Below are 25,921 nucleotides of genomic sequence, written 5' to 3'. Positions count from 1 at the left end.
TGAGTTTCTAGGCCAACGGGGACCTTCGCTTATGACGCGATTATTATATATCCAGGAAGGATGCGACGATGAATTAAAAAATGTATGGATCTATCCGCCACTGTATACGAGGGTGCGTGACCTAGGTCAAGGCGAAACTTTCACCTCCCCGTGAAATTGGAATTTTCTCTCCGATGCTTTAAGCGCCATCTGATCGCGCACCTCGTGGAAGCGTCGAGAACCGAAGTCTTCCTTACCGACTCGCGTTTACTTTCCCACCCTCGTTTGGGAAGTCGGAAATACGGAGAAAAACCCAGAAGGATCGATAAAAAAATGCGTATTCCGTTGAACGTTATCCCAATCGATGCACAGAGGGCCCTTCGCGCGTAAACGATGCCGTTGGTGAACGGGCGTTTTGAAAATCCCGTGAACCGCCATTTTGAAAATCCCACGCGAGCGTCGTCGAGGCCCAATGGAGCGAGGTAGGACTTTGAGAATTTCCACACACGGACGTAACGGTCGTCGAGGTATTAACCTTGCGGTATCTAACGGATTTGTTAATTCCCGGTTAACCCGCGCCGCGCGGCAAAAGCGCTCGATTTTAGGGAAGACCTCCCACCTGTGGGAGATGCGCGGCCGGCGTGCGCGCCGGCACGTCGACGTACCTGCTCGGTCCGCGCAGCTGCGACCTTGGGCGCCCTTGCGCGCCCCATGACGTCGAGGCTCCGCGAGGAGCTGGCTCGCATTTTTCGGTGAAACTCGCGCGCGTCGCGACGCCGTCGATCTCGCGCGTATCGCGGCCCGACCGGTCCGGAAGTCGATTGCGAGCGACGCGCGCGCCTGCGCTCCGCGAGTCAAAAGTGCGCCCGGCGAGGACCGGCCCCGATTGGCCGGTTTCCGCTGGAACCCAAACCGGAAGCCCATTACCGATATCTTGGATTTACTGTGGACGCCTCGGGACGAGACCGGGTGAGTTCGACCCTCGATTTCTTGCCAACTGCTCGATACGAGCCGAGACACCTCGAGTTCGGTTACGTAAGCCTCGCGCCGGTCGTTTTCTCGACGTCGATTTGGACGCGCCGCCATCTTGGTTGCAGGCGCCCGCCGATTGGTCCTATTCCGCTGGACCGAAGACCCGGGATGAAATTCCACCCATATTCGAGATCCCGATACCCGATAGTACGTGCCGATCCCTGCAAAAGGACGTCGCTAATCGGAAAAAATTCCGAAATCCACTTCTTTCCTATAGTCTTCTTTAAGGTGACGTGAAAATGGCGGCGATGAGGTCTCGTTTGTGAGACTTATCTCCGAACTGGGTGTACCGAATCGTTTCATACTTTTTGTTATGTTTCGTGAACGATTGACCCCACGGATGCCAATCGCATATCCTCTTAACTATCAATTGAAATTCTCGGGATTATCTCTCTTATCGTCACGCCATTTCCGTGAATCTGAGAGATATATAGGTTAAACGGCGCGGGCTCCGATCGTTTCTCGGATGGGTGGCCGGAAATGTTGCGTTGTAGACGTCCCCAAACAGGTTTCGATATAAATATTATGGATGATCGATCGATGTTTCTTGAGGGCGTAGACAGTAGCTTTGAGTAATTTAAAAATACTTTATCTAGGTGGAGCACCGCTCGGAGCGTCGAGAGGGGGATGGTTGCGAGTTTGAGAACCTCATTCAAGGTTACGGATGTGCAAAAATCGACGTTTATGACCGAATTCACTCTCTCGGGGCTCCCCGGTAACGCCCGGCATAATTGCGCAACGCAGTTGCATATATACAGTTAATCTACGTGCATTCTGCACGAGCTCTCGTGGGAATTCCTTCTCCCGTGCCGCGAACCGGTCCCGATCCGCGAATGCCATTGTAATTCGACCACTGGACGGGAAACCGGTTGCCGAGGGGGAAATAAAACGTAGTTTTCGACTTTTCTTAGCGGATTTAGTCGTGGATTTCATGAGAACCGGTCCCCCGGCCACGTGATCGCTAACGGGTTTCGCTCCGTTGAAAACGACGGATTTTTCAAGCGTCTTATCACCGTAGAAACTCCACCTCGTTAAGCGACCCCTGCCTTTTGTTTTAGACTCCTTCCTTTGGACTTCGTTACACTTCAATTCCGCATTTTGCGGGCGAGCTCGACGGTCGTTAAACTAATCGCAAAGAACGTCGCCTGATCGCGATCCGCGCTCCCGCGATAAGGGAGAAAGTCACGAGGCTGAATCACCCGCCCCGTCGGGAAATTGCGCCTTTTTAGCGCGAACGACGCAAGATGGGAGAAAGTGTCCCGAACGAAAGATTTCCAGAATAAGATAGGCAGCAATTTTTGTATATACGGTTTTTTTACCAAATGCGGCGTTATTGCCAAAAATCCCGGATTAACGCCGCGGTCCTCGCGGCTCGAGTCGAGGATGTTCGCGCGCGAGTCGGGCTTAATATCGGCGGCTATAGTTTCGAGTTTTGCAATCGCGGGGGAACAGCGAGATTTTGGCAGCGTTTTGCGACCTTATGCCAGTGCGTTTTGAAACGTCCGGGCAGCAAGTGCGCCGATCGAAAAGTCTCGGCTTTTGCGAATAGGCGCCCTTTTCCTTTTTGAATCCCTCGTGGGGGATCTCGTATTATTGCGGCCTCTCAGGAGGTCTTACGGGGTTTTACCCGGAAATCCTCGAGTTTCCGAAACACCTGTAGGTTGGCGAGGAACCATTACATACCTGACACTCTCTAGGTATCGTTAATAATTGCCCTATGTGTCTCCGGGGCCGTGCCAACGTAAGTACAGCAACCCTCGTCCCATAATGAGCGTAAAATCCCCATTAGAAAAATAAAAGAAAGATAATTCATCTAACGAACCGCACACGTGGGTTGGCAAAAATTTCGCGCCAGCGCAACTCGAACATGCCTGCATCATGAACGAGGCCTTAAGCCCACGTTTCCGGAGAAATCCGAAGACAGCTCGCTACTTTGAGAGCGATACAAGGGAATAATTTACAACAATACGTATCCCGAGTAATCCTGAAAGTTTCGTCAACCGGATTTACGGGGAGGGCTTAGAGTCATCTCGTCGGTGGACGTTGTTGCATTAGGCCTTAACACGTGTTATTTCGTCATCGGGCATGAAAAGTTAAGCCTCGACAAACGCGGGCCAGCGATGAGCCCACGTGATCGAGCAGGATCGGTCATTCCCTCGGAGTTTACCGTTAAACGGGGATTTATCGAGATAATCGGGCGTCGAGGTGATAACGAAATAACGCGAAAAATCCCCGGGACGACGAGAGCGTCCTGAGGGAATTTCTTCTATAGCGACGGACGTCGGGCTTCTCCGGAATCGATTTTGTTAATACGCCTCTGAAATCGCAAACTTCGCAACGGTACTTGTCGCCGGTGTGGACGCGCCTTAAGGGCCGAGAGGGAACGAGGAGACCGGCCTCGGCCGGTCGACGTATACACGTGAGCGATAGCTTGTCTAATCGGCCGAGTATTTGCGTTCCAACGAGGATGCTCCTTTTGAACTACTTCGAGCACTGCGCCTCGACGAGGGGCGCGCCTTGTCCAGGATCGAGACCGACTCGATTTGTCGACCGGTCGTTGGTTCCGCGATCGCGCGAAGACGCCGTCGAAGAGATTCGCCCCAACCGAGATTCGGAGTCCCTCCGGGTGACGATTCGCCTAAATCCCGGTAAAAACGCGAATTCCGTCGGGACTTCATTCTCGAATGATCCTCCGTGTCCCAGAGTTATCTTCCGCTCCCTCTCCCTCGTGGCATCGATCTATCTCGAGGAAGACTCGCGCCATTTCTCGCGATAGCATTGTTCCGCCGTTACACATTGTTCCCGGCGATAAACGCTCCCTGGTATTTTCCTAAACCCCGAGTGAGGTCGAGGCGGGTTTCGGGAGCCGCGTAGACCTCGCTTTCCGATCGACTTTGGCCGCGGCCGTATATACGATACGATAAACCAGCGCGAAGAAAGAGTAGCGCGCGCGATACCAAGATGGCGGCCGGGCCGATACGCGCGCAAGAAGATGGCGACCCCGAGGCCTTTGTCGACGGACGTGGGGGGGGGGGGGGCACTTGCTCGCAATAAAACCGCGCGATCCCCGGTTGTACCCATTTTGGAAGTGGGGCGTATATTATGTCGATGCTTTTCATTTAACGTCGGCGACCGCGTACCTATGGGAGTGACCGCAAATTTCGCCCGTACGTGTCGCTAACGGGGGTCTTTACCTCGCGATAAGTGAGAGATTACGCGCACTCGTGGGACGCCGCTCTCGACGCGCACAATATTCCTCGGCAGTATATTATTATATTTTATACCTTACGACTGTTCCACCGGGAAGGCATCGGAATAAACGACTTCTATTATACGACCGTTTGCTCGTATATACGAGACACGGGAGACGACGTATACGCGTGTGACGTAACTTAACGTAAGTACGACCGGGAGTACAGTATCTCGCATTACTGTCCGAAGAGTGCTCCACTGGGCCCTTATTATATTTCATATTTTGAATAAGGCGACGATAACTCCGCGGGTCGAGACGAAACGACGAATTGGACGTGTCGATTTCAGCTTTAAGAGATTCATTTATGGATGTGGGCGACTAAGAGGGATTATCGTTGAGCTTTTCGCAAGTTTGACCCTTTTCGAGGTTTTTATTCCTGGTGGAGGAACGGAGGATGGGGGGGGAGTCGTTATTGCCCGCCGCTGTACGTCATCGACTGCTTCAGGTCGTCAGATCTGGTGTCACGTGACCGCGTTACATTGCCGACGCCATTGGCTTCAATTATATTTTATTTACCGTCCCTCTGTCTTTCTCTCTCCCTCTTACGTACCGGCGAAGCTACTGGGGGTCACCTTGAAGGCATTTTCAGCGCGCAGTGTTGCCAACTCGAGGGCACCAAAGAGTGGCGACCCTAACCAAAAGCTCGCTCATCGCTGGAGAAAATATGGGCCAGTCTTTCGGAGCGAGAGGAACGGCCGAGCAATCTCGGGACCCGTCAATTTATCGAGGCCCCATTCTTCTTACGGCCGCGTTACTTTTGACGCACTATAAACACGGGATTTTATTTTCAAATTACAAGGCCCGAGACTGGACCAAAAATGGTCAGCGGTTTTCGGAAACCTCGGGGCGTCCATTTCGGAGCAGCCAGTCGCCGTGTGAATATCTCTGTATCATGTATTCATATGAAATATATGAAACGGTGGGAACCGTGGAAAAGGGATCCGTCGGAGCGGTGAGATTAGAATTTCTGGATTCGGTCCGGGTCTCTTTACCCCCGGGGATGAGGTCAATGGCACGAAAGAGGGCGAAAGTCGTTTCGCCGGTACCGCCCGTCGAGGGGGTGGATATCTCCGCGGAAAGGGAGATCCGATTCTTTCCCCTGCTGGTTTTTACCGACGAGGGGAATTACGTTCCTCTCGGTCGCCGTTACCTCGGAAGTCGTGCACATCGGCGGGCCGTGTTGCGCGCGGCGACATGCGCAGAGGCGTGCGCCGGGCGCGCCGACGAGTACGTTCACACGATTTCGCTCGTAGTCTCTTACTCTTTACGAGACGCGAACGAGCGAAGGAACGGCCGCACAGGAGTCATTGGCCGTTAGAGCCGCGCTATCGGATCCCCGCAAAGGGGGAGCACAAATCCAGAAGCGCAAAGGGAAGCGGAAGCGATTTTAATGGGAACTCGTTACCCCAAACTCGAATTAAATACCGATCTCTTACCCCGTTGAGTTTAAAAATATTTACCAACGCCATTATACCTCGCTAAGAGATCCTAAGGACTCTAGGGGAGAGAAATAGTTATATATATGATGAATCATGGCTTTAAAATCAATGTAACGTCCATTGTCACGTCTAAGAGACGAAGGAACGCACTCGAGCACGGACTATGGACTTGGATAGAGACCGGCGTCTACCTACGTCGGCAACGCCGCACGTGCAGTCCTCGCCGCGAGGTGTGCGCGCATTTAAATGCCGGCGCGCGCAACCGATCGGATCATTCGAGCGCGAGACTCGTAAATGCCGCCAACGCCGGCGAGCAAGGGTGTCTGGCAGGCCGTCTGTACGTCTTGATCGCAGAGGCGAAAATACCGACATTTAAGCATATTCACGTGGTAACGTAATATGCCGTTTAGCCCCCTTTTTAAAAATACGCTATGATGTTGATTCGATGCGGGATTATTTACGGAGGTACTACCTCGGAGTTGAACACCACTGCTACTAGTAAGACGCAAGGGTGCGAGGATGCGATTTGCATCCGCTGCATAACACCGGTGCTAATTGTTCCTTCTTAATTGTCACCGAAGCGCAGTAGGACGCGAGGAACGCACAAGGCTGTTCCTTCGAGAAACAATACCGATCTTGTCACGTAGCCTGACAATAGTTATCGCGATCGACCGGTTAAACCGTAGTGAACTGATTGGAGCCCTGACTCGCGAGGAAGACAAATGTCACCCCGATAAGCTGGGGTTTTTCTTTTTTTACGATCTCAAGATATAAGATCGAGGGTTCACGAAGAGGAACGTTTCGCGACCTGGTGGAGGCATGTCTCTTAGCTGGTATTAATGATGGACCATGTACAATTAACGCAACAACGTCGTGTATCTAAAATCCCTGTAATCAGCCCGCAAAGTGTCGCTCTAACCTCGCCGCCGATTGGCGGACATTTTTCTCCCTTGCCGACATTTTCCCCTCCCGCCGTCTCCGTCGTCTTGTATCGATCCTGCTGATCGACCTTTCGCTGGATCCAGAAATAGATCTCTCTGGTAGTGACTTTACCACGGGACGGGGTGCGGGGGGGACGAAAACGAGACGAGACGTCGACCGAGGTGTAAAGCGTGCGCGAGCGCAGCGCTCCCCGCGGCGCCCGGCACTACTGGAGGCCTAGACCAGCACCGCTCCCAGAAGAGAAACTCCAACGTGGGATTTTGCCAACGGACATGGCTGGAAATAGTCCCGCCGGATCCCCCTTCCCTCTTTCTGTCTTTCTTCTTCTTCGACTACATGAGCGCTCGCTAAATCGCACCTCTATCTCCCTTTTTTCCTGCGACTGACGATCCCGATTTAATCCCCCGCGCAGACCATTCAAAACACGCGCCTTGCCAAACACCGTAAGCGATCCCCACCCCGTGAAATAATTCCTCGATCTCGTACCCCGATTTTCGACCCTGCCTATAACCTAACTCATCTCAAAGTAGCAATAATTATCTCAGTCCGAAAATTCTTGCACCGTTGATATCTCCATCTCCTTATGGTTATTTATCCCTTTATCGTATATTATGCAGAGTTCACAGTGGAAGCTGTGCCTTCTCGAGGCTTTTGTCTAGTTAGATGGCGAGTAAACGCGCATACATTCGCGATTCGAATTTATCCGCGCAAAAATACGATAGTACTACTCCCAGTGTACCTACCCATCTAGAATGGAGTAAATCGTGCGAAGCGCCCGCCGCAGCGAACGATGCACCATCTGTCGGGATATCGCGGAACTAGCGAACCGTCCTCGATGACTCTCCGCCGACCTCCCTGCACCCTTTAATGCGTCTCGATGTACTCGCGCGAGTTATATGCAGGAATTATCTTCGGCGCCTCCGGCACCGAACACGTGCTGATCATGCGACCAAGACGATATCCTTGGGTCACGACATATCGAGAGTACATGTATTAATATACGCGCGTGGGCTCGCCTGGGAGATCTTCGTTCCCTCTGAATCGCGTCGATGTTTACTCCAAATCCGTTAAATTAAGGATGAGGACACCCCTGAAGAGATTCCGCTTTGCATCGGATGTATACGATGGAGTTACTCGTCGCACTTGGCCTTTTGAAGTGGCCTCTCATCTGTAATTAAATATAAATAATTAAATATTAATCGACTCTGCCCGCTAGTCGGACGACGATGAGAAATTTGGCAATGAGTAAGCCGTACCGTTAGAGTCGGGATAAGAATTGGATTATCTCGAGTACCCTCAATCACCTGGCTTAGGATAACTGACAAATCTGAGTCATCCTCGAATTACCTGACTCAGCCCAATGTCAACCAATGGCCGTAACCCCGACAATGAACCTGCAATTAAACGTTACGATGCAAGGAGTTTGATCCTCCGGTTGGAGATTCGAGGTTTCGCTATAGGTCTTGCGATAAGAACTGAATGCCTTCGATTGATGGAGATAACGACACCCACGAGATTTTTCATTCACGTATATTCGCGACTATCGCGAGCGATTGTGCAGTTATCTATAGGGAATGGCAATTATGGCTCTTTTTGACCGCTTTCGCTCTCGGTCAATGCAACCGCGGCTTCGGGACATATTGAATTCCGATCGATCGGACTCGATTGCAATATTAATCAGGAAGAAATTATGATCGTACCGTTTCGACCGAAGTAATTGGGTATTCACGCGATTCATGCTTTATCGCTCACTAATTATTTGCACTCTTTAACACCAAGCGAGGTGATATCGTTATCGCGATCCAACCTTGGCGCTATATTAATCGAGGACATCTTGTGGCTACGTTTCGTATAATTCTATTCTCATTCCTGCCGGGATTTTTTTTTTCATTCGAGACGAGCTATTTAAGAAGTAAAATATAGGGAAGTGCATTCTCTACGTTTTCATCCGCTCGATTTATTTCCGGATTAAACGGTCAACGTCGCTTATCCTTGAACGGTAAATTAATCTCGCGCGAAGTGTCAGAGTTCCTTCCCCTTTCGAACGAAGGAAAGAAATTATCGGACGAGTCCTCGTCCACGGCTTTGACTTCCACTGGGCCCGCGAATGCTTCTAACAACAATTGTAATTAAATCGTCAAGGCTCTTCCTTTTTCAATCGCTCGCTGATAGAGCGATGTTGACGCCGCGTCGTGACGCGGTGGCGGAGGAACTTTTGAAAGGCGGCGTCGCGTCCTTGACCGTCGGTGGTAAATTAATCCGGTTAATTAATTCAATTCCCGTCGACGATCACCGGAGATAACGGCAACCACCGGCGCCTGGGAGTCGAGGGATCGGAAGACTTGAAATTCCGCGGCGCGTCCGGATGAAATTCCGCGGGGCACGTTATCGCGATTCGATTTGAAAGCACGGGGAGAACGCGCCGATCGCGCCGCGTCGCATCTGCCGTTTATAAATTGCCCTCTGCTTTCCATAATATCGACGCGCTCTCGTGCCGACAATATGGCTGTCGCCGGTCCCGCGGCAAGTTCTACTTGCGGAGCTTTCTCTTTGAATTTCCTTCGCCAGTCCCCGATTTCTCTCCCCGTTGATTTTTCGAGTCGCGGGCCACGAGATCCGCGCATTCCGCCGCCCGCCGATCGGCGGATCGGGGCTCGAAGAGGATCGATCATGGCGGAAAACTTATCAGTGGCAGAACCAGCGGTTGCTATGCGATATGGAAGGGGCCCTCGGGAGTCACCTAGCGCGACCAGTTCGACTCAGTTCGTGGGTGCCTGCCGGTCGCGGAGGGTCGTTCCGCCCGCTCTCGAGAGGCTTCCTTGACAGGCAATCGCCGGCCGCAAGGAAAATCGAGAAAAATCGAGTCGCATCAAAAAGGACCCCCAAAACACGCGACAGGCCTTTCAAAGGGCCCACCCATTTGCAGGACGAAGAAAAATCGAGCCCCATAAAAAGGGACCTCGAAGCACAAGAGAGAGAGAGAGAACGCCAGATGTCAAGAAAAATTGTGAAAAATGGAGAATAACTGAGAATCGAGATAAATCCAGAAAGACCTAGGAAAATCACTCCCCCCATAAGGAAGGACCCTGAGACACTCGGCAGGGAGTCCGAGGAACCCCACGGCCATAGGGTCGAATATCAACGGAGGGGTGTTCCCGAAAAGCGCCCCTTTAAAGGGGGAGTAGTCGTCCCGAATCCTAAACAACGAATCAGTTCGCCGGCGCCGGTCGACGCGTCCACTTGTCTCCGTCTCCGAGTCCCCTTCATAGGCGACCTGTCCTGAAAAATCGAAGGACGTGTATATCAAGAGTTCTGGAATTTTCCCGAGGGACTCTAGAGTCCCAGGGGGTCCAAGTGCCAAGGAAGAGAGGAAATGGGGAGGGACTGTGCCATGTGACCGGTTTCGCGTCGACGGTGGAAGAAGCGACGCCGGTGGTCGGCGTCAATCGATAGACGGTGGTTTGGACATTCGAGAGGAAGAGTTTTCGGGGCAGACTCGATTTTTCTTTCTATCGACCACCGAATTTCGGGGTACCGCCCATCTCGACATGTCGGGGGAGGTCAGTGTTCTTGGAGCGCGCTCGGGGGCAGGACGGAGATGAGCTCGGAAGGACTCAGGAGAGCGGCGGAAATCGACCTGGGAGGGTCGTGAAGGAGTCCTGGAGGGGCTTTCGGGGTCGCAGGACCGGGGAAAATGACGCAGACCGAGGAGACCATCGGCAGCATCGTGCCGAAGAACCCGGCCGCCCAGATGAACGGACACTCCATGGTAAACGAACGCTCCGTAGTAAACTAGTTTTAGCTTTTGCTCCAATTTCGCCCGGGAGCCGCGAAAACCCTCGCCCGGTCGTTTACTCCCAATCAGCCCTCGATCGTCGATTGGAATTTCCTGTCCTTTGGTAAATGTGCAAGTGGTTTTTTTTTTCTTTTTTTTTTCCTTTCCGCGCCCGCACGAAAAATTCCCTATTTATTGGACCTCCATAGTAAACGCGTAAACACGAAACCTCCATTCGGGCCTCTCGATTTTGACCCCCCTTATCGTGACCGATCTTCGGACTCGAAGAAGGTCCTCTTACTGGGTAATGACCAATGGCCTATGGTCGACTCTCCATAGAGGAAAAAAAGAAACACCCCTGGAGGGTATCCGTCGTTTTACGTTTCCAATTTGCCGGTACCTCCGGTATGACTCTCGACGAGTAATGGGTAATCGCATTGCCCTCGCGTTTTCGCGACATACGCTCGCTGTTTGCAGAGAGAAGGCGCCAAGGTACACCTCGCGGCATCGATTAGGCATGCCGATGCTGTCGCTACGTTATGTAAAGTTGACTTTTCGATTTATGCAGCCGCCTGAGTAAACTCAAAGACCTGGCGACAAATTCGCCGGTTTTCGGGCGAGAGCCTCGAGCGAGGGGTGCTTCGCGAAAATTGGGAAACTTGTAGAGAGTGACGTTAATTTTTAAATAATTTTGGGGGCGGACTTTTGTGTTTTGGAAGGTTCTCGATCGACCGTAAATCCCTCTTTATCGCGAAAGTTCTCACAATCGACCGTGACACCTCTTGATTAGATAATGCCAATATTATGCACGAGTTATCTCGCAGGAGATGAGCCGACCACCTCGAAAGTCGCCTCACGTTAAGTCGCTCGAACTAATTGCGATAAAATTATTGCCTCGAATCGCCGCGAGATTTTCAAGTCCGGGATCCCCGAATCGTCGAGTTTTATCTCTGGTTACTTTGTCTTCTCATCTTTCTTTTTTAAAAGCGGCCGCATTGAGCGCGCTAATTACGTCTCCAATTTTAATCCCCCCTGTGTATTTACGACTCGGTTAGTCGGAAATCATCTCTCGCGGTTATCGCGTTTTAAAATGATAACTCAATCACGGCATTCTATTTCCTTCTGGTCGTGGTGCGCGTTATCTCGCTTTTCGTTAGAATTAGCTTTCGATACTGACCCGAATCGATCTCGATCGCGTAGAGGTAGGTCAGGTGGGCTCGAAAAGTCGAGACATCGCGTAGCGCATTGTCGGACATGACAACGACAAGGACGAGACGACAGGATTCTGGAACGCCTTGACACCGAATTGGCAAAACTAAAGGCCACGACTCGAGCCGCGAAGCTCTGGATTTCACCCGAAGTACCTAAACGGGATCGCGACAAAGAAGGGACGAAGACAAGCGAGACGTCGGCCTAATAATAAATAATCTCGGGAAAACAACGGAACATTACCGCGACGTTGACGTGGATGCTTCGATTAGCGATCGGAAAAGAAATTGACCCCTGATAACCCGAACGCGGGGTCTCTCGGAAATAGGTAACGACCCAGAGCCCCCCGTGCTATTTCAGTTTCGCGAGTTAATAATGGAACGCGTCTCCTTATTTTTTATTCCCCGTCTCGAATATTTTTAGATCGCTCTACGTCGACGTATTTACGCAACCACGGTCGCACGGTGGAGTGGCATTTTTCGATTTGCGGTTAGGTAACGATTTAAGTAAAAATTTTAATGAAGTGTAAGTCAGTTTGACAGGTGACAGGGATGACTTCGGTTATCGAGGCGCCAGTTTTATCGTAGATACGTTTTGGCAGTTCGTCAACTTTGTCCAATCATCGTTTGGTAGCCGTCCACCGACGCACTTGTCACTCCTGTCAGCTGACGACCCCGCGACCCCCTCCCATTGATTAATGACAAGAAAATTGACCCGGTAGATTATCTCGTTTTTGATACACCCGATACCTCCGATTTTGGGAACTTTCAGAAAATCACTTCCGCCGGAAGTGATAACGACAATTAGAAGCGCCGCGAACGCGCGTTATCGGTGCCAATTCTATTTCCCCCAAGGTGAGCCGCCGCCTTTATGCCATGTGACATTTAACGACCGTTGACTCAAGTGGAGCAATTTGTTTATTGGCATCCTCGGGGAGTAAACAAACGAGATATCACGAAAGGCTCTCGCGCTCCCTTCTTATTTGACGTGCATCTAGTCTAGGTGCACTTTTGACCGCGACGCCGCTCGGAGATGCATCAAAGGGGAATGGACCTCGCGGTGACGCGTGATTACTCCGCAGAATGTTAATGCCGCGATTAATTCGCGCAACCGGCCGCTTAAGTGCCCTTTACTTCGGCAATAACCGCCGTTTAAAGACGGATCAGCTCGATGAAGTGCCTGTCAACCGCGATTATGCCTGCGTCGCGTCGTGCGCCTTTAAAACCCGAGAAACGCGGGATTAAGGATCCTCCTTTAACCGGAGATTAATTGTAGCCCGGTGTCTAATCGTGGGCGTCCAACCGCGAGTTATCTCGACCGAGGTGAGATTATTCGATTAATCGCCGTTGATCGGGTCAGGCGGCACCTGTTTCGATGCTACCGAGATCTATTCGAGAAACCATTCTATCTATAGGCGTGCAAAACGACTCCTCGGTCGTGCTATTGTCTCAATTGGCCGCGCTTATTGGAAAATTGACCTTACGCCGTGAACGCTAATAATAGACGATAATATAGACTGTGGAAAAAAAAAAAAGTGGTCGCGAAATGGGCACCAACCCCTACGAGGGATCATGTAGAACTGTAAAAAGAGAGGACATAATCGTAGATAAGATACAATTTGTAATGTTACTTTTCTCCTTCTGCAGTTGTATGCCATAACACTCGCTGTCTTGTCTCTGTATATTTTAGACCTGTAGTGGTAACGCATACTACTATTTTTTTTTTTTTTTTAATATGTCAGTATATATTTATTAGCTATTCGTTGTCTCGCTTTTCCGGGTGATTTCCGCGCAGCATGCGATCCGCATCTCCGCTCGCGTCCTCGAGATGCGGTAAAAGTGATCTTAAGTCATGAACCTCCTACAATCTGGCGACTCCTCGACTCTCCTTTCCGCGCTTTCCTCCCCGTATGGGAGTTTCTCTCTTCTTGATTTTTGCATAATCACGTCGATAGGCCGTTATCGGCCGTTCCATTAATATCCGTTATCTCGGCCGAACGGACGGGCCGAATCCTAGAGAAGCGCGATAACCCCCGCCATTGTTAAGGGGTTATTAATAAGTGGAATTATTAGCAATCGCGGGATCGGTCGACCTCCCATTATTTTTTTTTTTTTACTTTCTCTCCTCCCTCCCCTATTTCATACACCGCCGGGTTAAATTTCAATTACTTTCCCCTCGTTCGGTTTGACGGTCACGCGTCTCGGTCGTGAATTTCGTAAACTTATCGCGACGTTGACACCAGTCGCTTGAGTAAACTTTGCAGATTCCCGATTTACGTGGATGGCGAATTTTTTCTCCGTGGGGGCTCATTATCGTAAATGCCGAGAGTCGAGTGCGGATAGCGCGGTGAAATCTTTTTCTCTTTTTTTTTTCCTTTTTCGAGGAAGAGCGGAGGGCATTCCGCACGCAAATTTTGGGCCTCTCGTAAATGGCGTTAACCACCGGCGGGTAGGAGAGAAGGAGAGGGCCGAAGTGCAAAAGGAAGGAGCGAAAATGCCAAAATTCGCGGCTCGTATTTACGATTCTCCCGGCGGAGAAGGGAAATAAAAGAGAAAAAGAGTACGCCAACTCGACTTGAATTCAAATGAGCCGCGCTAAGGCTCCCCTCACAACGCCGATTTGTCGCCTGTCGGCGGACGATCGTCTGGATGATTTATCGGCGATAACCGCAGGCTGCCGATTTTCCGGCCTCGCGAGTTGGAAGCGATTTTTTTCTAATTTTTTTTTTTTCTTCTTTTAACATTCAAAGCCTCGCAAGGAGGAACGATCTAATCGCCGACAAGAGACAAAACGGTCCTCTAGAGCGGCAGAAGCTCTAAATTGGACGCCAAGGTCGGATTCTTTTCTAGTCGCCCATTTCGCAATTTCCGCGTTCGCGGTTGTCGGTCCCTCGAGACGTCTCTTAGGAATGAGATTCCGTTAACGAACCCACCCCCCCTACCCTGATGGGGTTTTTTCAGGGGAAAGGGGAAGGCCGCGATAAGGTCGGCTCTTTGCCGTGCCGATCGACGGATACGAGCTCTTTCTCTCCCGTAACGAGATTTTATCTGACCGACGTTTCCCGCCCGAGTGATAAGAATGAAGATAGCGGACATTTAAATAAACGACTCCTCTAAAACGTCGGAGGTGCCAAGCCTAGGATGCTGCGCGCCGGTCCTGGCCGTCTCCAGGCGGAAGCCTGGACGATAAGTCAGAACTCTTTCGTACCGACGCGCAGCCTCCACCGGCGATTCATCCTGGATACGTGTACCTGTCCGAGATAGTCGCCGGAGCAGGCTAACCGATAGAGCCGAAGATACCTGGAGGGCTCCAACATTTTTTCTTATTTTTTTTTTTTCTTTCGAATTTTCCCGCTGTCTCTTATTCTCCGTATTTCCTCTCCGGGCCGCGAAGCCGTACTCGAGTTTCTCGCCAAAGAGGTTAAGACCCGCCTTAATAAGGCCGGACGGCGCGTCGCCGAGTCGCCAATTGAAAGATGGTTATTTATCGGACGTGTTTAATTGAATAAGTAGCTAACTTGGGGAGGGCGACCACCTCTCCGGCGATAGTAACTTTCAATGGATCAGTCGTTATTTATCGTGGCCTCGCTTATCGAAGATGGGATTAATAAGGGGTGAAACGGAAGTAAAGCGTCTCGGAAACGGACGCTCTCTTTTCGAGTTCGACGTTAGGAAGGAGGAGCAAAGTCGCGCGGCGACTTCCCACGCAGCCCGAGCCCTCGTTTCGCCATTTTTCTTGATTTTTTTTTTCCTCCTCGAGAGCTCGAGGAGAACCAAGACGGCGTCGGGGAGCGTCGTTGTTTCGCGAGACGCTCCACGACTCGGCCGTCGCGGGCATATCGCGGGCGAATGCGAGCCCTCCTAAATTATCTAGGATCTTTATTGTCGGTATAAGTAATGGCTCCACTCGGTTGTTAATATTATCCGGCGAAGCCGTAGAACGCCGCGGATAGGAGCGCGAGGGATGCCCGTTGATATTTTCTTGACCCGATTACTGCACCCTTCGCGAAAATCCGCGATAAAAGTACCCCGATCAGGTACCCTCGAGGATATTTCGAGACGAAGCCACGAGTTTTCGGCATCCGTCAAATTTATTCGACGTTAAAACGCCGCGCTATCACTTGGGAGAGGTTCTAAAACCGAGATCAAGATGGCGGCGGCGGCGCATCCGGCCGGAGACCGAGGACGAGGGCGAAGGAGCCTTTTTCAGCGAGCAAATCGCGCGGTACGACTGTCGGTAGTCCCGCGGGCAGAAATCTGCCCCCACTGGGATTATCGCCGATCTTTATTGTCGGTAATAAGGGACGAATGTGCTCGCCTCTTTATTATTCGCCCTTCCGCGGCGACGCGCCATCTTGGGGGGGCTCTTAAAACGCTCGGCCGAGCTTGCAATTGCTTCCTGTCCCCGGCGTGCCCATTCCGCCGGAATAATTTCATTCGGGAGCGATGCAAAAACCGTGGAATCGTAAAGTCGTCGATAACGTGCCGGCAAAACTGCACGGAGGTGTGGGATCGCGTTGTGGAGCCGCCTTAATGCAACCGACTCTGTCAGGTGGTCAGAAATCGAGAAGCCGTGTTTTCGTTATTACCATCGGGACGTTATTAAGGCGCACACGCGAATACTTTTCAGCTTCCCGCCGCTTAAAGCCACGAAACATTCCAGAGGAGCTTAGTACACAATTTACATTCCAAGTAGACAGGGGAGGGAAAAGAGAGACGTCATTGAAATGCAACCGCGCGAGTTGCGCGCGCATGCTGATCCTCCCCACGATGTCTTACCTTTCCGGGAAATCTCTTCCCCGTTTCCGTCGGAATCTGGTTTATTTATCTCTCTGATATTATTCCCCGTCTATTACTTACGATTTCGGGTTACATACGAGCGGATTTGCGATGCCGAGAACATCTTTGCGGACGAGCTCTGGGTCGATCCTCGACCCTCGGACAGCTTCTAAAAATGACCGCCGCGTCCTAAATATACGCCGGGCCTTGCGCGGCGCTTTATTTATTTCCGCCGAATGGCGGACGACTCGCGTTTCTCGCATCGAGATGATGACTCGGCGCCCTGCTTTTTCCCGGATCGCGGGACTCGCGCCAAGCTCGAATTTGAATTAAAAAATCGCAGAAGTCGACGAGGAGGATGCGACGCGCGGTCGGCCGCCATCTTGGAGAACCGACGCCGCGCGATTCGAAACGGACGCGCGGATGTTTCGAGTGAAAAAGAAATGACGAATTAAAGAAGAGATTGAGGAAACTCCTTCGTCGCTTGCGTAAATTAAGCTAAAGTGCACGTTTTTCGGGAGAAGCGCTCGAGGAAGGTCGGCTTATGCAGAAGAGGTGACGTTAACATTCAAATCGCGAATGATTCACGGGGAGATTGTCGAGTGGATGCATTTAAGCTCGGCGGAATACGTTTACGTAGTGGAATGGCTAAATCTTTTTACATACATAATCCGCATATCGGGTGATGCGGTCGGTATTGCGGATTACGATGCGGCCATGCGTGCCGACTTCGCCCTGTTTCTTGTAACGACCGCCCTTTGGCGACGTTGCACCGCGTAATGAAATATTCGAGAATATTCATGATAACCCGTCCATTACGACTCAAGAAGTCCGCAGTTCGCGGTTTTATATCACTCACCTCGAACGATAACCCTTTTCACGATTCCCTGTTATCTCTCGAATCCGCTCATCTTCTTTACTCCTCCTCGAGCCCCTTGCATCTAATTCGCAGAGATTAAATTAGCGTGTAATCAGGAAGAGATTTCACTCCATTCTAACCTGTTAGTAGTACATTAAATATACTCACCTAATAATCGCCATTAAATGTCAGCCCTGCATACACCGAGTGCCGGAGCTGAAGCAAACGCGTGTCATTATTAATGCGGTACTCAGAAAAGCTATATTAAATGTGAATTACGGAGTAACGGGAGTCATACCAACGGTGGAGTACATGTGTTGCGCATTCCATACACGAAGCGTTTGTCGGCACTTATCTGTTAGCGACTGGCCTGGTTCGTCTCATCTTGACACTCGAGAGCGCCGCTGATAATGCGTCCTGAAATTCAGACTCTATTGCTAAGGTCAGGCGGACTGATTTAAGCGTATCGGTGAACGGACAGAAATAACCGACAGTTAAATCGAGCGTAAAACCGCCTCGAGGACGACTAGTGGAGCCCTCTTTGGAACCGGGAGGCCTCGAATTCCGTGCCTAACCTAACCTAATTCCCGCCGCGACGCACCCCGTTCCGGTTTTCGCTCGCGTCGACCCGAAAATTAACCGGCTCGTTTGGAACGGTCAAGCCGTGCAAAAGATTCCGTGAAATTACCGCAAAATCGATCTCCTCTTCGAGGATCCTCGCCTAGGAAACGGCAGGTGCGGGGGTCGAACGTTCTCGAAACGCGAGACCGTTAGCGCGCGCGGAATTGACATTCTGGCCGGCGGGGCGCGCGCAGCGCCCCGTGCGGACCCTTGACCCGGTTACGTAACCTCAAACGTGGCTCGCGGTTTGCAGGGGCGAGAGGAATCCGCGATCCGACGTGTATCATCGATCGATGGGCGTCGATCGACGTTCGATTACGGGGCTGGGGGCCTACCTACCTTCGCGGAAATCGAGGGGCAGGATTTCCGGTGGAGCGAGTGGTCTTTATCGCGTCTGGTCTGTGGCCACGTTCACACGTGAGGCCGCCTCGTACGTACACGGTGGCGCCACCCGTGAGCGCGACACACGTCTCTACTGTCTGGTAGGAAGTCTAGGCCTCGTAATAGATAATGGTTGCGTAAGGTCGCAGCCTCGAGAGAAGGCCAACGACCTTCTGCCCTCTCTCTCTCTCTCAAGTCTTTTCTCGCAATTGGGCGAGGTCGCCGCTCGGCTGTGAGGTGAAAAAACACCGAAGAGGTGCGGCCGACGGCGAGGCGATACGTCGGCTTCTGGAGCATGGGTTCGAAAAACGAGTACCCCGACGCACGCGCTCGGGTAACCTCGCGAGAGAGATTAGTCGGAATCCTCGCCGATACACCGACGACCGGTAATGCCGGACCGGTGCAAAGGATGTGTTATGACTTTCGAACGAGCGACGCATTATTTCGGGGAACGACGCTCGCTCTCCTTTCGACGCTGGTCCGAGGCGCCGATCGGTCGCGAGGCCTCGTAATTATTTTCGGCGCCGAGCTCGCCCGGCGATTATTGGGAATAATTGGTGAGGATTTAGAGCGGGCCCTCCGACCTCTCGAGGCGTCCCCTCGTCCTGGCGGGCTCTGAGGACGATAGCGGACGCAAATGAGACGCCTAGCCGTATTCCGATCATCCCATTGTTTCGAGCGCGTTTTTATTGGCCTCATGCCGGAACCAAGGTCGATAGAGACGATAAAAATGATCGTCGGTCGCGTTCCCTCCCGACCGAATTTTAAGGACGCTCCGTTCGCACCGGATAATTCGCTTGTTTAGGGTCCAGGCGTTCAAAGAATACTTTTGCTTTCCGATTTCACCACGTCTACGTTTTATATATCGAAAGTAGAACGGACTAAAGTAACGATTCACTCTGCGTTGTAGGTACAGAAATTTTGGTTGTATCGCGTTAGGGTTATATCGAAATTAGAAGTAACCGGAGTAACAATTCATTCCTTGTTGCAGGCGAGTCCCGGGAGGCGCGAGGCTGAGCCGTCGACGGGGAGTCCCCCTTCGGCGCAGACGGCGGAAGGGGGCCCTGTCGCTGCGATGGGCAGCACGGACTCGGCGGGGGGTGCCGGGGGCGGAGGGTCCTCCTGCGGCCTAGTGAGTTCGCTGTTCCCGAGCAGCTGCAGGGGTCGCGCCGAGGCCTTCGCCAGGAGGCTGCACCGCCGGCTCACCTCGCTAGGAGGGGACGAGGCGCCCCGAAAACAGCCACGCGCGACGGAGACCTCCTGGTTGCAGGGTCCGGGCACGAGCCCCAAGCCACCCGGGCCCCAGCGGAATCACGTGCTGGAGCGCCAACCGCGACACAGCCTCGACTCGGACCTTTGCTTCGATTTCGACCTGGAGGAAAAGAACGGGCCCGGCTCACCGCCCGAGGAGGTCAGCGACTCGGAGCTTCCAGACCTCCTGGTGAATCCAAGAACCCTGAAGACCGGCCACCATGAAGCGTGCCACTGCTCCCTGGGCTGCGCCAAGCCCCCGGACCGAAACCGGGATCCCGAGTCAGGGTGCTTCTTTTGCTCGCCGGTGACCGGCACCCCACCTGGCAGCGACTCCTCCGAGACCTACTTCGACCCCGAATCCTCGGACGTGGAGAGATCGGAGAGCTACTTCGACCCGATCGCCACCTCCGAGAGCGAGGTCTCCAGCCTGTCGAACGGCGAGCTCAGGGGCCACGAGCGAGGGCCTTCTCGCTGCCAGCCCAAAGTCGCGGAGGAGGCCCCTCGGATCGTGACCGAGGCACCTCGGCAGGTGGAGAGGGTCGCGAAAAGCAGCTCCGAGGAGTCCTGCAACGGTAGGAGCTCGATGGACACCACCTCGCCGAGCCACGAGTCCTTGTGGAGCACCTTTGACGAGAGCACCGCGTCCTCGCAGGAGGAGAAGCCAAGACAGCGACCGGAGAGGAGTCACCTAGGGGACGGACTTCGGTGCCTCGTCATGAAGTCTCACTCTGACTCGGAGCTTCCGAAGATCGTCGCGAAAGAGAGGCCGCTGGAGGGCAAGCCGGACACGGAGGAGGTCGAGGAGATCCTGGAGATCGAGGACGTGGACGAGGTCGACTTCGTCAACGGGTACTCGGAGTCGAGTCTGTCGAGCGCCGAGGAGGCCACTGCGAAGAATTACGTAATCGTCGTGGAGGAGCCCGAGGACTCGCCGAGGGCCGTCGACGAGTTTCGCGAGGTGGCCAAAATTTTGCCGCCCAGGAGCACCCAGGAACTGGGCCTGGACGAGCCGGCCAACAGCAGCAGCGACACCGACACCGATCACTCCACCTACAGTAGCACCGTTAACATCCCCTGCGCCCTGACGCTAGAGTGTCCCACCGGGACTCGGATCCAGCTCGAGGAGACCCTAAAGAACGAGGTGCAGCTGCAGATCAAGGACGGCACCGTGACAAACGGCGACACCGGCGAGGACGTCGTCGATGAGAAGATCGCGGGGCTGTTGAAGAGACTGGGCGCGGAGGAGGCCGAGGTCGAGGTCAAGCCCGAGACGAACGGCGAGCTGGAAGAGGACCGGCTGGACCGACCTCAGCGACTCCGCCGATGCTCCTCCCTGAAGACTGGGAAGACTCCACCCGGGACCCCCGGCAGAAAGAAAATAGTGCGCTTCGCCGACGTCCTCGGCCTCGACCTGGCCGATGTGCGTACCTTCCTGGACGAGATCCCCCGAGTCCCAAACTCGGCATACTCGGACCTGGTCTACGACGACCTCTCCACGAAGGAGATCGTGGTGCCTCACGTGAACGGCCACCCATGGACCTTCAGGAACCCGGACACGAGGATCACCCTGACCACTGGGAAGCCCGACCGCACTCTGGTCCCCCTGTTCCAGCAGCCAGGTGGTCTGCCCAACTTCCTCGACCTCGTCCGCGAACGGCAAGTCTGCCTGGAGAACGTCCTCGTCCACGACCCCGTCAGTCTCATTCTTCAGGGCACCGTCCGCGTCCGCAATCTCGACTTCCACAAGTCGGTCCACATCCGGTACACCATGAACCAGTGGCGCAACTACAGCGACCTCCAGGCCACCTACGTGCCGAACTCCTGCGACGGGTTCAGCGACAAGTTCACCTTCGTCCTGTACGGCCACGCCCTAAAAGTGGGTCAAAGGTTGGAATTCGCGGTCAGGTTCCAGTGCAAGGGCTCCCAGTACTGGGACAGCAACTCCGGGGCCAACTACTGCTTCCAGTGCCTGCCCATCGCCTCGCCCATCGGGTACATACCCATCACCTCCCCCGCGCCCAACGCCCACGACTGGTCACCTATGTTCTACTGAGGACCCTTGCGCCCCGAAGAGGCGCCCGAAGAGCACCCGAAGAGCACCTTCGTCGAGACGCGACCAGCCACTTCGGACAGCTCTCGACTGGACCAACTGAATTGGACGGGATCCCCCGAGTCACGTCGAAGAAGGTCGACGGACCTTCGCCTAGGACTGGGGAACCTGCGACCTGGTGAACCGGCGAACCGAGAACCCAGGATACAAGGACCTGGAATAGTCGCTCCCGGTTTTGGTGTGGCAACCCCGGGTCAAAGCACTCGCACCTGCACCTGTTCTTCGAATCTTTGGTGCAGCCTTCACACCGAAGAGCCCATCGTGCCGGTCCACGAATTCGATTATGGGACCCCGATAACAGGGCCCATTGTTTCCGGTAGAAGAGAGCTGCGCCCGCGTTTTGGTTGGCCAGCGACAATGAAGCGAGACAACGCAGGGGTTGGATCGTAAAGCGGGACCCGAATGAGGACCTCGAATGGGTCGCTGTATCCCTTTTTTATCGGGATCTTGGAAAGCGCCAGCGACGGTTTCGCCCGGAGACATCTTCCATCCCGAAGAGGATCCTGATAAGGGAGGTCCTTTCGGTCCTGTCGATGAATCGTAACGGGAAGGGTCTTGGAGATAAAGGGATAAAGAGGAGGCGGCGCCCGAAGGCGTCGGAAGGATTGACTTCTCGAAGAGTCTCGAGAGAGGATCCAGAACGCACCTTGATGAGTTCCTGGGCACGAGGATACGGGAGAGCGAACTTGGTACTTATTTTTGTGCCGATGGTTCGGTCACATCGAACCGGCCACGGACGTAGACGTCCATTGTACATCGCCTCGGAGACCTTTAGAAACGTGCCGAAGACTGGAAACCCACGGAAGAATGTTCCTGCTAGAGCCACCGAGCCTTCGAGGGTGCTCTTGGGGAGGTGCTAGTCGAGGAGAAGAGCCCTTCCGATCACTGCTACCTTGACCCTCTGCAAAGACCGATGCCGAAGACCTTCCCGAAGACCTCATCTTCGGGACGCTTTGAACCGTGAAAACTGGCGACGATGTCCTCCGAAGCCGAGTCGGACCCATCCTTCTCTGGCGAGGCTAAATTGATGAAAAATTAAAAACGAGCGTCGTCATACGACACGCGACAATAATTGTTGCGAGCGAGCAACGGTCGTCTCGTTTCTCTCTCGGTTCTCGATCTCCTGTACAAGGGAGCGTTCCTAAATTTCAAACCGAACGCGTTGTTGGTATCGCACGCGAGACTTTCGTTGGTTTTTCTAGGAGGAGTGAGTATCGTTGTTATTTATTACTTGTTAGCACGTTCCCTTCTATCGGCTGTTCCTCTCACGGAGTTCAATTGCACGAGTGATTGCCAAACATCGAGCTCTCGTTTTTTCTTTTTCGTTCGTCGTTAGGAACTGACGGAGGGCTTTAAACTATAGACTGCTTTAAAGTTAACGTCTTTTATACTGAATCGCGCGATGTCATGCAGTTGGATTTTAACTATTTTACAGGTTAATATTTAATAGCTGTGAATATACTTTTTAGAGGTTTTCTTGTTATGTCCGGCGTCATCTTTTCCGATTCCAACGGATTCTCTGTCGTTCGCGAAAACTGTCGGCACGAGATTATCGACTCCGCTTCAATGTTGATAATTATTTTTTGGGAATCGACGGGTACCTTGACGGTTGAATTTTTCTTTAGTCGTTACACAAAATATGTCGTAGGGGATGTGTCAATCGTGCAGTTGGTAGCGATTTTACAATTGAGAGACTGATCCACCTTCTCGACGGAGGGGGTGCCAAAAATCCTCCCTCCTTCCTCTGGCGGGCAATAATCCGTTACTTCTTATCCTGCCCGAAATTACTATCACCCGATAGCAGTAGCAGCAATAATTCATTCACTTTTCGCGCAATCGAGTATCACCTGCCAATGACTGCCGAAACGGCACTTGCGATCGTTTAAACAATAGGTCAATTGTTCCGCGCGGTCTAAGGAGGGGAAGATATTTATATTATATTTTTCATTAACGAAACCGTACAACTCGATGTATATATACACAAGCGGACGTATGTTTCCGTTCCCGTATCGTCGATTGTTGCCTCCGAAATTTTATATATATACACATATATATATATATATTACAAATAATATATTATAGATCTATTTACGAGATACTTTACAAGATATATTGCGTACCTAAAAGATATATATATATGTGCGCGGTTGGGGAGGCGCGTAATGTTTCTACCGTAATGTTTATGCCGATTGATGAATTGTTAAGACTACATTACGCCGTATTATCCCGCACCTTGCGGGAAGAATTTACGTCAAGGTTAATCCGTTTTAAATTATTAACCACTCTCGGGCATCGAACAACAATTGCCGACATCGAACGTTAACGATTCTTGAATATATCACTTCAATTTCGAGGCCGCGAGTGCGCCGATCTGTCGCGATCGGGAAAGAATGGAGATTTGTTGATAAACGAAAGGAAAGGACTTCGAGCCGCGATTAGTTATCGGAGGATGTAACTTAAGTGTTATCGCGTACGTTAACAAGTACCTTAAGTCTTAATTAAGGGCGTCGTAACTAATTATTTCCGCACAAATCGCGAGCCGGGTCCGCCATTTGAAACGCGTCCTTCTTAATTCCTTTGGTCCTTTACTTCTCTCTTTCATATTTTCCTTTCGCCATTTTTTTATTCACTCGTTAGGTCCTTCTTCCTCTTCCGTATCCCGCGCATCGAGGACCACGGCCCATCGAAAATATCTCGTAGGAGTAAGTTAGTATATTTTTGTATTCGCACGAAGTAGCTCCTCTAGTCGTTGAAAGAAACAATATCCTAATTTTCTTTTAATTTCTTTCTCTCTTGAGCGAGGTTTTCGAAAAGCAGCGCTTTTACAGTCGACGCGAAACTCAGTCCATTTTATCTCGAGGTATTCCTCCATTTTATCCAGAGATCGCGTTAAGTTTCTCAAAAAGGGAGAGAATTTTAGTACGTGTATTTGTCGCTTTTTGCAATATATATCCTTTTGATAAAGCCGCGAGAGATTATTTATCGCTTTTACAGAGCAGATCGGACGATCGTCTTAGTTTCCCCTAACTTCGGACGAATTTTTATTCTAGACGGCTTGACCGAGCCTTCGAACTGTTTCCAAACTCGCGATAGTGTCTGCTGAGGAGAAAAGTATATAAATAAATAGAAATATATCTACAAAACGAATATTTTCACGCGACACCGCGAAGAGACGGTGGGAGATATTTTTTTTTTTACAAAGCTTCGTCCATTTAGCGCGCTGAATCTCGACGCAATCTTTCCTACAATATTTTCTTTTCCGATATTTCCGTCGTAGCTATCTTCTCGAGTCAATGAGAAACTAGGAAAAACTGCCTAAAATCCCGGTCCAGAATAATCCTCGATCGACGCGAACGATGCTTCCGTCCTTCTCCCTTCGCAAACACGAATGTCGGCCAAAAACTTCCAAGATAGAATAATAAGTTGCGATCACGGAGGAATTAGTTCTGGCAGAGAACCTGCACATTGGAGTAAACGGTTCTAACTCGAATCAATAGTATTAGGAAGGTAGTGGACAAAGTATAATCTGATAATGAGAATGATTTTCTAGAAAATTCTATGAAACTTCATCCATTCGTCCCCTTTCATCCGCATCGACAAGGTAATAAAAAATGTTTCCGCCGTGTCCTAACCAGCAGTTATTCACATTAGAGCGTGATATTTATTTAGAGCTCAGATTAAAGACTAGGATCATATTTTGTCCATTCTTGAGAGTCGAGGGAGGAAAATAAGCGCTTAGGTGGTAAGGGAAGCCTCGCATTAGCAGGAGCATTTTCATAATTGTTATTTCTTGTAGAAACTGTGCCGTTTAAGGGGAAACGACCATTTGGTTGAGAGAATGCGTCCGAAGGGCAATAAATGAGGATGCATGCTTATGTGAGAGTCCGTGAGTGTGTGGAAAATGAGAAAATGGATATTCTTTTGCCTCGGTATTTCGTGAATCGCGTTTCGAGATTAGCGGAACTGACGAAAAACAAGATGGCGTCGCGGGGGCGAACAGCTGATCTCTCGAAACATGGCGAGATGGGGTGATTACGTTATCGCGAGGATGCAAGAGAAAACGCGAGAGTGGGCATTCGGTAAATCCACGTGCTCCGATACAATTGTACATACGAGATAAATGGAACAGAGCATCTATACATTATACATACGCATATATAAATATATAATATATCTGTAACGTTGTTCTATATTATTAAGATAATAAAAGGAGAGAAAATTGACTCTTGGTAGGACTATAATTCCGAAGGGAAAAAAAAGGATCTCGTTTCAGGGACAATTTTCGAGCA

General features: G+C 51.6%; 1 protein-coding gene and 1 long non-coding RNA gene across 4 annotated transcripts; one reads left to right on the top strand and one right to left on the bottom strand.

Moving 5' to 3' along the window:
* Positions 1–711: 711 nt before the first annotated feature.
* Positions 712–25,855, top strand: LOC105701681 (glycogen-binding subunit 76A). Of its 3 annotated transcripts, none has more exons than XM_012428623.2 (2): positions 712–948; positions 19,260–25,855. In XM_012428623.2, the coding sequence occupies exon 2, from the start codon at positions 19,344–19,346 to the stop codon at positions 21,573–21,575; it is 2,232 nt and encodes a 743-aa protein (XP_012284046.1). In that variant the 5' UTR covers positions 712–948; positions 19,260–19,343; the 3' UTR covers positions 21,576–25,855. The 3 variants fall into 3 exon arrangements, with proteins under 3 accessions (XP_012284046.1, XP_012284045.1, XP_012284044.1); XM_012428622.1 differs by lacking the exon at positions 712–948 and adding an exon at positions 2,512–2,752; XM_012428621.2 differs by lacking the exon at positions 712–948 and adding an exon at positions 10,316–10,414.
* LOC111673948 lies at positions 7,184–18,030 on the bottom strand. Its single transcript, XR_002762182.1, has 6 exons — positions 17,955–18,030; positions 17,565–17,697; positions 17,435–17,482; positions 17,267–17,348; positions 7,902–8,039; positions 7,184–7,813 (listed from the first exon to the last, which is right to left on the bottom strand). It is a non-coding gene; the product is annotated as an uncharacterized LOC111673948 (long non-coding RNA).
* Positions 25,856–25,921: the final 66 nt, after the last annotated feature.

This window comes from Orussus abietinus, unplaced genomic scaffold, assembly GCF_000612105.2.
Source record: "Orussus abietinus isolate OABI.00-Male unplaced genomic scaffold, Oabi_2.0 scaffold24, whole genome shotgun sequence".
Taxonomy (NCBI): Eukaryota; Metazoa; Arthropoda; class Insecta; order Hymenoptera; family Orussidae; genus Orussus; species Orussus abietinus.
This window is presented reverse-complemented; position numbering and strand designations above follow the sequence as displayed.

Coding starts and splice junctions, on each gene's coding strand:
- LOC105701681 (XM_012428621.2), top strand. CDS start 10,340: ATGACGCAGACCGAGGAGACCATCGGCAGCATCGTGCCGAAGAACCCG. Junction 10,415..19,259: donor AGATGAACGGACACTCCATG/GTAAACGAACGC, acceptor TCCTTGTTGCAG/GCGAGTCCCGGGAGGCGCGA.